The sequence below is a fragment of the Meles meles genome, chromosome 20 (genome assembly GCF_922984935.1).
Source record: "Meles meles chromosome 20, mMelMel3.1 paternal haplotype, whole genome shotgun sequence".
NCBI classification, from domain to species: domain Eukaryota; kingdom Metazoa; phylum Chordata; class Mammalia; order Carnivora; family Mustelidae; genus Meles; species Meles meles.
Window position 1 is genome coordinate 52,389,992 of NC_060085.1, and position 15,051 is coordinate 52,405,042.

Genomic DNA, 15,051 nt, shown 5'->3' on the forward strand with positions numbered 1-15,051 from the left:
CCCCGTGTTTTTTTTAAGATTTATTTATTTTAGAAAGTGCGCAAGCATATGCATGTGCACACAGGGACAGAGGGACAGAGGAAGAGGGAGAGGAGAGACAATCTCAGGCACTCCCCACTGAGCATGGAGCATGACACAGGGTTCAAGCTCATGACCCTGAGATCATGACCTGAGCTGAAACAAAGAGTTGGATGTTCATCCCGGCCAAGTCACCCAGAAGCCCCTCTGGCACCATTCTTCTGATGCATAAGCTGGGCCTGATGAACTACTTCCCTAAGGGTGCAAATAGGGGTTTAATGTGTTGACACTGCTTAGGATGTATGTCTCTTTAGGAAGGAGTCCTGTGCATATGAGGAGTAGTTCTGCTTAGTATCTCAGGGCCCTGGATCTAGGCCCCAGCTTGCTTGGCCCTTCTCTCCAGGCTTTGTGGTTTTGAGCAAGTGGTCTCACTTTCCTCTAAAAGTAGAGTTGACAACACCTGTTTCGGAGTTGTGGCAAGGTTCAGGTATGATCATGGAATGAAAGTGGTTCTTAACTGAAATGCCAGATCAATTTTAATGAGGATAATTCAGAAGTGGGCTTCTAGCCTGTTAACTCAAGGGCATGAACACTAATAAAATTCTAGGCACAAAAGTAGGAAGGCAGGGCATTTTCCCTCTCCAGTATTGCTCAGCCACTTGGTCCCAGTGGGCCTCCTACCATCCTCTTCCTCAGCCAGGTGTGTGTTGCTCTGCCTTGTCAGCCCCTTCAGCAGGAGTTTCCAGGACTCCCTGTTACTCCTCCTTATCTCCCCCAGGTGACCTCATCTGTTGTCCACTCCATCAGCCCACTGCTATCACCTGACCCAGGATTCTGGGCCAAGCCTTTCTTGGGGATCCACATCTACATCACCTCTTACCATTGTCCCTTCATTCGTCCACCTTAAACTCAAGCTGTCTGAACTGGAATTGGCCACAACCCACAGCATCACAGGACCTCAACCATTTACCTGGCTGCTCAAAGTCAAAACTTGAGTTTTTTTTCCTCCCACATCCATTGCCAGGTCCCATCAGTTCTCTAAATCTCTGCCCCTGGTGAAACTCTCCAGATCTTCTTGCCTCCATCTCCTGTACCACTAGCCTAGTCTGGACTACTATCATCTGGGTGCATCTCATGTCTGAACGGGCGCCACATTGAGGGGGAGCTGGAAACTGTGAACGTAAAGCATTTGAACAGGCCCTGGCAGGTAGGAATACTCAAGTGATGGAACAAGATCATCATTGTCAACCCTTCCTGAGACTGCGCCACTGACTTTCCTGTTTTCCTCAGAGTACAGCCAAGTGCACCCTTAGTGAGCCACTCAGCTCCACACAGTCCAGCCTTGTGCTTGTGACTAGCCGTCCTTTCCCTCTTCTCTGGCCACACTGACCTCCTTTCAGTGCCTTAGGGAAGAATGCCCTCCAGGTTTGCATGTGCTGTTTGTTCTCCTTTCCCTCCCCTCTTATATGGATGCCACTACCTTCAGGAAGCTTCCCTACTGGTCCCTGTGGTTCATAATAGGCTCAGCTTGCTGGTTACATGATCCTACAGGATCCCACAGGTCTCGTTTTAGTCAGCACACCTGCAGAAGTTCACTTTGTCTTCCCTCTCCTACAGCCCCATTAGGGGGCTGGGGCCGTGTTGGACACTGCTGTTTCTCAGTGTTGTTCACAAGTGCAGGAACACTTCTGGCAGTACTTGTATGGTGTTGCGGCCCTCCATGTAATCGGCGTGAATTTCTTAGAGGTCTGCTCATTCTTTCTGTGCCCTAAGACCCGATTCCAGTGTCTGCTTCTCCTCAAGCTGGCCCCTAACCATGAACAGTCAGAGAAGTAACATCCTACACATGCCTTCTAGGCCCGAAGCTCTAGGCCTTGTAGACGCAGAGATTCTGAAACAGCCTCCGCCCTCACTGGGCTCAGTTTAGGAAAAAAGGCAACAGCATAACCATCATCTGGGTAGTAGAGGTATTGACCAGTGGCTTCTGAAGTCTCAGTAGAAGATAATAGGGCTGGGCCTTTGAAGGATGAGTAGGAGTTTGCCAACCACGGGGAAGAGTACTCCAAGCATAGATGCGTAAGCAGTGGCATGGTGCTGAGTTCTGGCCCCAGAGACTTGTTCGTGGAGCACTTAGGAAGAGAGAATTAGTGCTGAGTCTAGATTTTAGTGCATTTCTCAGGTCTTCCTTACTTTCTGCAGTCCCCTCGAACTTTAGTTTCATACTCTGCTATCAGAGAAGTCCCTTCAGTATAGCATGTGACTATAAATGTGAATCTCAGAGTCTGGCAGGGCTGGGTTCTGCCCCAGGTCATATTAGCTATATGATTTTGGGAGCCTGCAGTTCCAACCCCAACACTGGGCACAGTGTATCTGCTGCCTCTCCTTGGTCCTTGATGTCCCCTTCCAGTAGCCACCATGGTTATTGGAGCTCTGCAGGCCACAGCTCTTGGTTACTTCCTGCCCTCTCCTGGCTGCTGCAGCCTTTTTCCCTGGCTTACCTGACCTCCCTGGGCTTTGTGCTGCTGCACAGTTCCTCCCTCCTCCCTTCCCCCACACCTGCTTTTCCACACCTGCAAGAATCACAGGTCAGAGGAAATTTGTTGGCAATGGTGTGTATGACAGGTTGAGCCAGATGAGTGACAAGACCCCTGTGCTACTATGGGTAATGACTTTATTAGTGCAGTGCTGCAGCGGCCGTCTCTAGAGCTGCTGAAAGTAGGTCATAACTCTCCAGGGGCTGTGGGAGGGTCAGGTAAATGAGCCTGTTTTAAATTCCTGGGAAAACCATTCCACTTACAGGTGCCGTGTTCACCTTCCCCCAGGAAGTGCTCTCTCACTGGCACCCTCTAGCCTCTCCACACAGCCCCAGGACACTTATAAGCAGTAATGTTGGGAGGCTGTCCCCAGATGGGGGCAAGCCCTTCCATGGAATTCCAAATTCCAGTAGACTTTTTCAGAGCATCTGGTTTAGACTTTTTGTTTGGGCTAGAACTACTACTATATACTATAGTATGTATATACTATACTATACTTTTTGCAGTTTTTCTTATTTTTCATTCCCTGCCCCTGCAACTCATGGGCCTCCTGTTTTAAAAGATTTTGTCTGCCAATCAGATTGCAATTATTATTCATCAAAAGACGAGTACACAGGGGCGCCCAGGTGGCGCAGTTGGTTGAGGGTCCTATTCTTGGTTTCAGCTCAGGTGGTAATCTTGGTCGTGAGATCAAGCCCTGCATGGGGCTCCATGCTTGGGATTCTCTCTTCCTTTCCCCTTCCCACTCATGCTCGCTCGCTCACGCTCTCTGTCTAAAATAAATAAATCTTAAAAAAAAGGAGTATGTAGTGAATAGCAGTAAAACGTGAATGAAACATGGTTGATGAGGTTGAAGGTTGATATTTTCTGTGATGTGATAGCAGGTAAAAGAATGGCTCTTTCCATTTGGCACCAGTGGTCACAGGCTCAAGACTCTCTGTTTGCCTCTCTCAACTTCCTGGACAGCCATGCTGGGAGCCCAGGGCTTAGATGAGGCTAATGTGTGTCTACTGCTGCTGGGTGTGGGGCTCTGAGTCGCCCAGACCCCTGCATGGCTTTCCTACTCCACCATCACATCATGTTAGAATGCAGGGTAAGGGTGGCCCACAGGGTGAGGGTGCAGAGAGAGGAGGGAGGAGCTCTTGGAGTGGGAGTGAAATTTCAGATTATCTGGGATTTGGGGCCTATGGCTCATGACCAAGATGCTGGGGTACTTGTTGCCCAAGAATAACCCTTGGATTTTATTTTTTAAATACCTTAAGTTCTCAGTCTGAGTTACATATTGATTCCTAGACACTTTTTATTGTTCTTTAACAGAGTTGGGACCTGGTGCAACAAACACAAAACTACCTGAAACTGCTGCTTTCCATAATTAACAGCGATGGTGAGTCTGCCTCTGCCTGAGGCCTCAAGTATTGGACCTTCTGGGTATTCCCAGGTCGTGATACCGTGAATATGTTTGTTGGGGGTCACACACCTACCCTTTGCTTTATGGGAGAAGGATTTAAGGATTCTCTTGTCCATTGACAGCTTTATTCCACGTCCTCAAAACCTAATAAAACAAAATTGTGAGCTCATTACCATCTAAACTATGCATGGTGTTTCTACACTAGGTCAACTGAACTTTGATCATCAGTGTTGTGTGTGGGGCCAGAATTGCCTCTTCTTTTTTTTTTTTTAATAAAGATTTTATTTATTTAATTGACAGAGAGAGATCGCAAGTAGGCAGAGAGGCAGACAGAGAGAGAGGAAGGGAAGCAGGCTTCCTGCTGAGCAGAGAGCCCGACGCGGGACTGGATCCCAGGACCCTGAGATCATGACCCGAGCTGAAGGCAGCGGCCTAACCCACTGAGCCATCCAGGCGCCCCCAGAACTGCCTCTTCTAATTCAGGAAGATGAGAGAAAAATCAGTTCTGGTTTCTTTTTTTTTTTTTTAAAGATTTTATTTATTTATTTGACAGCCAGAGATCACAAGTAGGCAGAGAGGCAGGCAGAGAGAGAGGAGTAAGCAGGCTCCCCGCTGAGCAGAGAGCCCAATGCGGGGCTCGATCCCAGGACCCTGGGATCATGACCTGAGCTGAAGGCAGAGGCTTTAACCCACTGAGCCACCCAGGCACCCCCAGTTCTGGTTTCTTGATGGGCGTATACAAAAGTCCCTAGAGGGCCTGATCTCTGGCCCAGCTGTTTTGGGTGTTTTGATTGGATGGGTCCATCATGCTCAGGGTCTCTAGGGTGGACTGACTAACTCATCGATACCAGTCAAGACTTCTGTGGGGTTGCTCTTGCTTAAAGAAGTGGAAATGTATTAAGCTTACATAACCAAGAAAGCCCCAAAGCGGAGCCAGGTGCCTAAGAAATGTCACAAAGAATCTCCTTGTTTCTCATACCACTGTCTCATTAGCTTTGTAACCATTCTAGATTTGTTTCCTGCCATCTGACCTCCCCCAGAAGAGACATAGAGCCTCTCCCAGAGCTCATGCTCATTGACCCAGAGTAGGTCAAGTGCCCATCCTTGAAGGAGTCGCTGTGACCAAGTACAAAAAGGGCACATGCCTACCTCTGGAGTTAGGCAATGGTTCTCTACCTGAGGCAGTACTGCTTCTGGGGAACTGGGTGTTGTAGGAACTGGAGGAAGGGGGCTTCTGGAGAAGGGGGTGTTGTAGGAACTAGAAGAAGGGGGCTTCTGGAAAAATGGGTATTGTAAGAACTGGAGGAAGTCTGCTAACATTTGGTTCATGTTAGCCAAGAATCCCAAATGTCCTGCAGTTCCTGGGACAGCCCTGCACACTGAAGAATTGTCTTCCTCCAAAATATCTGTAGGGACCCCTGAGAAATGCTGGGGGGGGGGGGTTGTGTGTGCATGTCAGCCCTACCTAAATGACTTGGGCAGTACTATCCAAACAGTACTTCTTTTCTAGAAAGTAGCCAGAAAGAAGAAGAAATGGTGTGCACAGAGACAAGTGCCTTCCACCTACCTCTTTCTGGGAGTAGGTGGGAGAAGAAACTTGGGGAGGCGCACCAGGAGGAGGGAGACTGGGGGTGGCATGGCTCTCTGATACCAGACCAGGGTGGTGGCATGCCCTCTTCTCATGCATCCATATTTGTTTTTCCTCTGGGTTTCCTGTTGCGTGGCTCCTGAATAGATGACAGCGGGCTGCTGGTACACTGTATCTCAGGCTGGGATCGGACCCCTCTCTTCATCTCTCTCCTACGCCTTTCCTTGTGGGCTGTGAGTATGGATGGGCTGGGCCGTGGGGTCAAGGATCTACCAAGATCTACTCTGGGAGCAGTAGGACTATCTCCAGAAGTTAGAGATTTGGAATGAGGAGCCCCAGGTGTTCAGAGCAAGTGTTAGGTTTAACACTATTTGGGGGACTGTTGGGCAGCCTGGTTGTCACTGGCTCTGTAGTTGCAGTTCAGCTCCTGGGACTAGGAGAGAGCTTTGTCATGGGGAGTCATTTTTCTAATCTTAGCATGTCTCTCTGGTCTCTTCCAGGATGGGCTTATCCACACATCCCTGAAGCCTGCTGAGATCCTCTACCTAACCGTGGCCTATGACTGGTTCCTCTTTGGGTAAGCCTTCAGGGAATGTTAGGTTGTTGGGTGGGCACAATGCCTTGGGAACAGTGTTTCTGTGTGTATGTGGGTGTGGTGGCTCCTGTGACAGGGTTAGAGGTAATTCTACCTCCTTGGGAAAGACAGAAGGTGCTTGTCAGGCCCCACCTGAGATTGTGGTGCCAAAGCCATGGTCTGTCCCCATAACCCAAGTCCCCTTTTGCCCTCCTGTCTTGGGGCGCTGTTCGCTTTGACCTCCTTGCATTCTTGTTGCAGGCACATGTTGGTAGATCGGCTCAGCAAAGGAGAGGAGGTGGGTACCATGAGCAAATGCCAGGGCTCTGAGAGCAACAGCACGACGTCCTGCTTGGCGTCCACACATAATGGGCAGTTCCTTGCCCAGTGCGTGCAGGGATCAGGCAGCATGGCCACAAAAGCACCAGCACAATAGCCCCCATTCTGAGCCTCTGTTCCTCTCCTGTGCAGTAGAGAATAACGTTTTCCCACATGGCTGCCATGACCTCCGGCTGTCAGTCCTCTTCTCCTTGCTTTTGCTGCCATCTTTCTCATATGGATGATCTTGTTTTCTGCACTCAGTTATGGAATGAAATTACAAGCCTTTCCTGGGCTCCTCAGCCCTACAGCTACAGCCCAAAGGCTCTTCCTAGTCTCTCTTTCCTATTCACACCATTCAGCAGCTTTTAAGCCCCAGGGCCAGCCAAGCAAGCCGGGTCCTGCCCAGCTGCCCCCCATCGGCCCAGGGAGCAGATCCACACCAGGCACAGACCCAGACCAGGCACAGCCAGCCGGCCTCCAGAATTTCCTTGCTCTCTGGGCATTGTCCCCTCTTCCTCTCTCTGCCTTCTCTATACGCCATCCTTTTCTACTTTTTGCAGTCTTTGCCTCTTTGGTATGCTTATTTTTCAGCCTGTTTTCCCTGCATGCAGACCTGGACTCAGACCTGAGTTTGAACCCTGCTTGTCCCACCTATTACCTGGTGACCTTGAGTAATGTGATTCACCTTGAGTCTCCTGGTGTCGCTCATGCTTCCTCACAAAGAGAATGAGTCTAGGTACCCAGGGTGGGAGCTGTAACATAGCATTAGCGCTTTCTCTTCTGCCCCCTGTCCACCCCCCCAGCCCCATTTTCCTGAAGCATCTTTCTCACCCTCCTGAGACTGCCTTCTTTCCAAGCATCTTATCTTGTGCCTCTTCCTTTTGTTCCTCCCTCTCACCAGCTCCTCTCCCCTTCTAAATCTCTTCTTCTCAGTGCTTATCACATTTGCCAGGGCTGCAGAGCTCATAAGCCTATTCCTCAGGGGCCTCCATGAACTCTGTCAGAGGCAGTGACTTTGGCATTGAAATCAGCACGTAAAGCCCCTTTGCAGCCTCTCATTTGGAGACTGACTGGCACTCCAGAACATTCTGCCCTCCATACCATCTCCCCGACCCTCAGAGCCAGCCAGATTCTGCCTTCAGAAACTGGACAGAGGATGAGGCCAAGTCCATTGGGCTCTGGATTCAGACCCTGGCCATCTCTCAGCATCAACAGGAGAGCCTCCTCAGCTGGAAGGGTTGGTTTTCAGGGTGTGGGCCTTTCTCTTACCTCTACCAGACACTCTGAACGCTGATGCTTTAAAACAAACAAATAAACAAAACAGTTAAACGGCACTCTGTCCTCCTCCCCAGCACTTGAGGTTCACAGCACGCTAGCATATTAAAGATTAAAGAGTCTGTGGTGAAGACACCTATTTAATTTTATGTAACCCAACATTTTCATACTGACCTAACCTGGGGTACCCTCCCTCTCTTTTGGTGGGGGGATGGTGTTTGTTTGAGGAAATCATATGGGGCTCTGGGATACCATGTTTGTGTTTATCCAAGTGAGGGTTTGATGGACTACACCTTTCAGAATCACTGGGAAGTTTGTTTAAAAACTGCAGAGACTGCTTTGTGTGCACTTCACGGGGGTCCATTTGACTAGGGCACTGGCTGGAAGGGAGGAGAGAGGTGGTGGGACTGCAGCTAGAGGTCAGGAGCCGCCTCTTGCCCCTGCCCACCTCAGACTCTGAGCCAGACCTTGGCTGCCCCTCTCACCCCTGGTTCTTCTGAACTATTATTTCTGGGTGTTCCTCCTACAAAATCTGATCCCTTTCCTTTCCATCATGTTCAGTGCCCATTAATCTCCTCAGTCCCAAATAATCTCTCTCCCAGCTCTTCTTCCCAGTTAGCCTCTCTCCTTGGGATTCTTAGAAAAGGCCAAGCAGGGAAAGCTGCCTTGTCTTTATCCTTTTCAGTGGCTTGAGAACATGCATGTTGAATTTGAAGATGGTTTGAAGACTCACTGGCTTACCCTTGTACATTTTTCCTTCCCTTCTTGCCCTAACCCAGGCACATTACCCTGCCTGCCAAACCCTCTCCCACCCATTTATACCATTTATAGAGCAGAATATCCATCAGGGTCCCTGAGGCGGGGCTGTTGTCCATCAGGGGCTGACCAGGTGGCTGGCTCCCCTCTTCTGGGAGCTCAGTCACCTAGATTTCTCTCCTTGGAGAAAGCTGTCTTCTCATGTGTGCTGCTTTTTGGTTTCTTCAGATTTTCTTCTTCTGCTTCAATTTTTTGAAGCATATCATCTCTGAGGAGTTCTCTGCTTTGAAGACACAGAGGTGAGGAGACACCTGTTCTCTCCCACTGGGAAGGGTACTCTGGGAAGGGCCACTATGGGAAGAGTAGGCAGGGTCTCACTCACTCACTGTCTGATTCCCTGCCTGGCTTCCCTCCATGCTTGGCAAGTTAGCATCTCATCCCTGCCTTCCCTCTGAGGCCAGGGTAGGGATTCCTGGTGACAGCCAGTGGGGAAAGAGGCTCTCCTGCCTGTGAGGCAGGGCTGGGGTCAGCCTGCACTCATACGAACAGAAAGGCTTTCGGACAAAGGAGTGGTCTCTGGTGACTAGGAGCGCAGGGCACATTGCTGCAGTGAAAAGCCAGCCTAGGGACAGGAGGACTCCCAGCACCCCAGCTCTGGCTGAGATAGCAGATTCTTCTGCCTGTCCTTCTGCTGGTCCGGTAGAGGTATGTCTGCATCTCTTTGCAGCCCACCACTATGGAGCAGAGTCTGACTCCAGCCTGTAAAACACAGGAGTCTTGCCTGGCAGTTCCCTTACAAACTCTCTGAGAGTTGGTGTCTTTGAGGTGACTTGCCTTCCAAATCCAAGCTCCTAGGTGTGTTGGGCCAGATTGAAGGCCGAGGGGCCAAGGTGAAAGGAAGGAGTCAGGCTTTGCTGGCCTTTCAGTAGTGGCCTAACATTTTGCAACATTTTAGGCAGGACTTGATTTGCCAGTGAGCTGGAGCTTCTTTCCCAGGCACGCAGCACGCTGGGCATGGAGACAACAAAGAAGCCCCTAGCCCAGAATGTAATTCACTATTCTGGTTTCTGTTTACAGGAGGAAGAGTTTGCCAGCCCGCGATGCAGGCTTCACTCTGGAAGATATCTGTATGCTGAGTGAGTTATAGGCCCCAACAGATTTCCTTGCGTCTGTGCATCTTTCTGAGTATAGACCATGCAGGAACTGTTTGTTCTAGAAACTTCTCTTTCCAGCTGTATGGTGTGGAAGAGCTAGGGGACCAGTAGTTTGAGAAGATAATGAGAAGATAATGTGTTGACTGATGACACTTGCTTCTTTCAGGACGAAAGGACCGTGGCAGCACTACCAGCCTTGGCAGTGACTTCTCTCTGGTCATGGAGAGCTCCCCAGGAGCTGCCGGGAGTTTCACCTATGAGGCTGTGGAGCTGCTCCCTGCAGGAGCACAGACTCAGGCATCTTGGTGAGGGGCCAGGCTGGAACTAAGCTTGCTCACAGCTGTGGCCCAGGGCCACAAGCTCCGGGGAGCCCCAAGTACAAAGGGGGCCCCCAACAGTAGGGCTGAGAGCACAGCTCCATGCCCTGCTGTCTCTCCTAGACCTCAGAGGCCAGCCATCTGGTTGGTGAGGGGCATTGTCTGCGGTGGCCCAGGAACATAAAGGCTGGGGCTCTCTGTGGGATGAAGAAAGAAGCCTCAAGGCTGGGCAGACAGGTTGGGGTGAGGGGAGGCTGGTGTTAAAAGAGATTCCCTGGGGGAGCTCCCTTGTATCATTTGCTTGGGGGTGGGGGGCCAGTTAGAAAAAAGAAGAAAACAGTGAGTTCAATATGATGATTATGAATTGGGAACTTGTTTGAGGATGAAGTCCTCTGAGAATCTGATGACTCTGTCTCTAGACAGATGACTCAAACTTTTGTATTACAAGGAGAGGCAGTTACTGAGCTGTTAGGAAACTAGTGTGTACTCCGAGTCCAGTAGTATAGCGTTATTTGGATGTGACATTCCCTCTTATGAAGACCCAATCCTTGCTGCTCATGGCTGAGCCTGAGGGAATTCTAATGTGTACCCATCTCCATATGGCATTTTCCCAGTGGAAGTTAGGACTGGGCCCTGGCGTTTGGTTAAAGTGGGCAGAGAGGGCTTGCCTGGGTTGCGCCTTGGCCAACAGCCCTACTCTTTCTACTGCAGGAGGAAGAGCCACTCATCCTCTCCACAGAGTGTGCTCTGGAACCGGCCACAGCTCTCAGAGGACCGCCTGCCTTCCCACCAGGGGCTGGGGGAAGCCAAGTCTTCCAGCTCCTCATCCTCGAACCATTCTGACTTTTTCAGGATGGGTAGCAGTCCCCTGGAGGTCCCCAAACCCAGGTGAGGAGCTCCAAAGCCTCTAATGGTGGAAGTGGTTAGCCTTTCCCTCTTAATAAGCCTGGAGAGTGGGGTTCCAGCCCAGGAGCTGGTGTCTAAGATGGTGTCTTGGGACAGAGTTCCTTGGCATGCAGCCTGGTGGGGAGTGTACCCAGGAGGCAAAGGGGTTTGACAAGCTTGCAGGCCTACCCCTGTCTGGAGGATGCATTAATGTTTGAGTAAGAGCTGGTTTGTAGAATGATTTGAGACTCCTCCCCAGAGCCCTAGCAGATGGGGAATCTAGAAGGTATACTGATGGTAGTGTGATGGGCAGAGGGTCAGGGCTTCCTCCCCCTATTGCCTTTGGTGGGTCTCAGCCTTCATGGCCCTCACATTCTGCTTAACAAGATGGATCCAAATCCTCAAAGTCCTTGGTTCTCGCATTCCATGTCTGGATTGGCGAAGTGGTGAGGAGAAAAGACAGGGAGTTAGGCTAGATATGTGTGGCTCAGGCAAACCTTGGGAGACTCTGTACACCTGAGAAGTACTCAGTCAGATGGACAGGTGTGACTGGAGTGTGCTGCAGGAATAGTGTTCCCTAGAAGAGAGTAAAGCTGAGTATTGGTCAGGGCCTTAGGGTTGAGGGATGGTCTGTCACTTGGGAAAAGCATTTCCTGGCTGACCCCGTACCACTTTTTCTATGTGATACCCACAAGGAAAGAATCCTGTGAATTGCTTTGTTTTCTCAAGTCTTGAGAATGTCTGCCCCTTTTGGAGAGAACAAAGCAGTCTGTGACTTAAGAGGTCCTTGATAAATTCCAAGGAGAAAGAAGCATTTAGCATAAAGAGTCTGAGCCTTGGAGTCTACCTCAGTTTGAACCCAGCTCTGGAGGGGACTGTTCCAAAGGTTTCAGGTCTTTTCCTCATAGCAGGCCTGTTAATGGTGAGGAAACTGAGCCCCAAAGTCACAGGCATATTACAAGAAAAGACCTGAAATTTCTGGAACCCTCTCCCTATCCCTATCTTCTGGCTTTTCTCCATGGGTAAAAGCAGGCAGTGGAGGAAGAGCACCCTCCCCATGCCGGCAAAGCAGATCAGCTCTAGGCCAGTAGGAGTCTCCGAGTGCACTGACCAGGGGAGTCCTGTGTGCTCACCTCTGAAGGTGAGCCCTTCAACCTGGAGTGCTGCTGTGTCTGCCAGTGGTGTAGCTGAGTCTACTAGATACTAAACAAAGACCATGACCCCTCTGACCCCACAGGAGGTTTGATGAAGACAGCTGGGTAGATACGGTGCCAGACTAACAAGGCCACATGCCTGTGCTCGGTCCTGTCCTCTGTGTGTGCCGACTGCCGTGCCACCCTTGTCTGCACGCCTGGCTTTCCTCAGGGCTACCCTGGGGCTGGGGCACCATGACCTAACCCTCGCAGTTCTGGGCTGGAACTCTTGTTCAATGTCCCCACCTCCTTTCCTGCCTGAGCAACATTGCTGAACAGTGGGGAAGGAGTCCGGAGAGTCCTCCTATCCTCTTGGGTCCTGCTATAGCCTTAACTGTCCAGCTGCTAGGGTTTCCCGCTGAGGCTGTACTCCCATCACCTCTTTGCACACCCCAGGTTTTTAGTATTCCCTTCTTCCTGCCAAGAGAGCCTACTTCCAATCTTGTGATCATTTCCTTCAGTCTCACCAGTGGTTCTCTGCCTGCACTGGGTGGCTCAGACTCCTAGGGCTGGCCCAGGAGAGCTACAAAGGCCCCTGCCTAAGGAGACAGAGGAGAGTTGGGGGTATCTTCTGGCCTTTCAGCCCTGTGTGCTTAGCCTAGTCGAGGCTGGGATAGCTGGACCAAAGTGGGGCACAAGGCCTTGAAGAGGCGTGGGCTGGGCTGCTTTGAAGTGTTCGGCTCTGCCAGTCTATTCTGGGAATGCCCGCTTGGAGCCCGGCTGGTCTGGCCAGGCAACAAGGTTCTGGACTGGCTGCCTGTTTGCCAGAGCTTCTGAAAGACAAGATTATTCAGATTTGGAGCATTCTAATTATGTATTTCCATTAACATTAAAATTAATTTAGTCTCTTTTATCTTAAAGTGCCTGAGGGATCCTGTCATTAGCTTCCCTGCCTCTCTTAGGTAACAACAGCCAATCAGCTTTTTAATGCAGTAGGGGGAACTGTATGGAAAGAAACCTTTTAGTAAAGCTATCTGTGACAGCTAAAATTCCCCTCATTATGTGAATTCTTGGGGTTTTGAATGCTCCAAATTCTATAAGCGTATCTCTCTTAAAGCAGGACTTCCCTCGGAAAGGAGCCAGTAAAGCTTTATTTGAAGTTAAGAAGTAGGTGTTGAGCTGGGAAAAAAGTTCTGTGGGGTGCTAATTCTTATCCAGTCCCAAGCTCATCCTCCTCTCTGAGAAGGCTGGTAGCTTTTTGCTTTATTAGCTGCCACTGCAACAGCTTCTCGTTGAGCTGCATTTCTGGACCATTTTAAATCTCTCATCAGCTGCAGAGCTGGGGGCTGAGAAGAGGCCAGGGCCAAGGCTCTGAGCTCACATGCCTCCCAGGGTCCTGGCTAGTAAGTGGCTCAGCCCCGTGTGGCCTTGGTCTCTGCTCCAGAGTCAGACATCTTTAGGGCTGGGAGGTTGCTAGCACAGCACTATTCTTGCCTGAGGAGGGATGGTGCCACCACTGAGCCCCGCTTGAAGCTAAGCTGCCTAAAGAGCAGATCAACTTGGCTAAGGAACACCTAGCAGTCTGGTTGAATAGCTAAGTAGAAACACAGGAACCAACTTCTGTTGCCCAGCTAGCTTCTCTTTCCCCATCTTCCACCACATATCAACTGCTCATTATAAGCAAGTGAGCTCTGTCCTAGGCTGTGTTTAATGAGGCAGAGAAACCAGATTGCTTTCTGCAACACATAGGGTTCCTGTCCCATGTTTGACATTGTCTTGCATAGCATCATAGCTTCAAACCAAGGATGAGTGGTAAGAAGCCTAAAGGCATTGCCAGCTTAAGACCCAGAAAAGGACACTTAGAATCCTAAAATATTTCTTGAGCTGCTATGGGAATGCAGATGTTCCCTACCTCTTTCATCCTCTATCTCTTTCTCTCTCCCCCTCCCTTCTCTCTCTCTCTCTCTCTCTCTCTCACACACACACACACACACACCCCCACCCCCACCCCAATGTTTAAAGTCTGGGCTGGGGAAAACATTTTTTCCAAATGTGATAAGAAATCCTGTCTAGCCATCTCTGAAGTCAGTTGCTCTGTGAGTTCAGGGACTTGTTGAATAGAAGGACTCTTCCCTAAAGCCCCATTCCTGGAAGCATTCACTTAGGCAGAAGTTACGGGACCATCATCTAAAGGCTTGGGGGTTGGCAGGTGTAAGTGTAGATTAGAGGTGACATCCAGACCCCCTCAAAGTTTGGGATTTTAGGTCTTGGATCAAACATTCATTCCTTACGTGACTTCAGACATGTCACTTGATGGCTTTGAATTTTTGTTTGCTCACCTATGTAATCAGAGGTTTAGGCAGGCAACTTCCGGGTTCTTCCTAGTTATGTACCTTCAAGCCTTCTGTGTCAGCTCAGGTGCTTCCAGATGCAATTAACAAAAACCCCATCTCAACAGGTTTAAGTAGTAAGGGAACACTGTTGGTTCTTATGGAAAAGCCCAGTGGAAAATATGACCTTCAGGTGTAGTCTGGTCAAGGTTCCAACTCCATTTTCCTGTGGTTCTTTTCTCTTGCCTCCTTCCACATGCTAGCTCTGTCATCTGGCCAGCTTCCCTAATGGTCAACAGCCACTCCTGGGCACCCTGCTTCCTTTCTCACATCCAGGAATCACATGAGGACCTCCCTTCCAACCATGAATCACAAGCTCTGTGCTTTATGCCAGTTGAAAATTATGTGCCAATTCCTGAACCAATCCCTGAAGCCCCTACCACCCCTTATCAGGAAGGAAGATCAGTATACTATGGGGCTAGTTTGGGCCAAGTTTCAGTCTTAGCTTTGCCACTCCTAGCTATGTGTGACTTGGAAAAATCACTTCCCTCCTGAGCTCAATTTTTTCATTCCACCTTTAATGATCAAGGGATAGATGATCCTGGCTTCCATAAATTTGGGTGTAAATGAGTTAATAGAACTAAGTATCTGGCACATAGTAAATACTCATCTTTCCACAAATGCTCAGTAAACTGTAGTTATGGTGAAGGACCTGTCCTTATTCACATGTCTGAGGGCCATTTCAGGGCACTAGGCAT

The 15,051-nt window shown here is 49.9% G+C and overlaps 1 protein-coding gene across 4 annotated transcripts in view; it reads left to right on the top strand.

Annotated features, from left to right (window-relative positions):
• Positions 1-15,051, top strand: part of MTMR14 (myotubularin related protein 14) — a 46,405-nt gene that overhangs the window by 24,777 nt on the left and 6,577 nt on the right. For all 4 annotated transcript variants that reach the window (XM_045990144.1, XM_045990146.1, XM_045990143.1 and 1 more), the window contains exons 10-17: positions 3,870-3,936; positions 5,696-5,781; positions 6,049-6,125; positions 6,384-6,420; positions 8,703-8,773; positions 9,552-9,610; positions 9,795-9,933; positions 10,657-10,833. In XM_045990144.1, the coding sequence (XP_045846100.1) occupies positions 3,870-3,936; positions 5,696-5,781; positions 6,049-6,125; positions 6,384-6,420; positions 8,703-8,773; positions 9,552-9,610; positions 9,795-9,933; positions 10,657-10,833 (713 nt within the window). The remainder of the gene's footprint in view (positions 1-3,869; positions 3,937-5,695; positions 5,782-6,048; positions 6,126-6,383; positions 6,421-8,702; positions 8,774-9,551; positions 9,611-9,794; positions 9,934-10,656; positions 10,834-15,051) is intronic.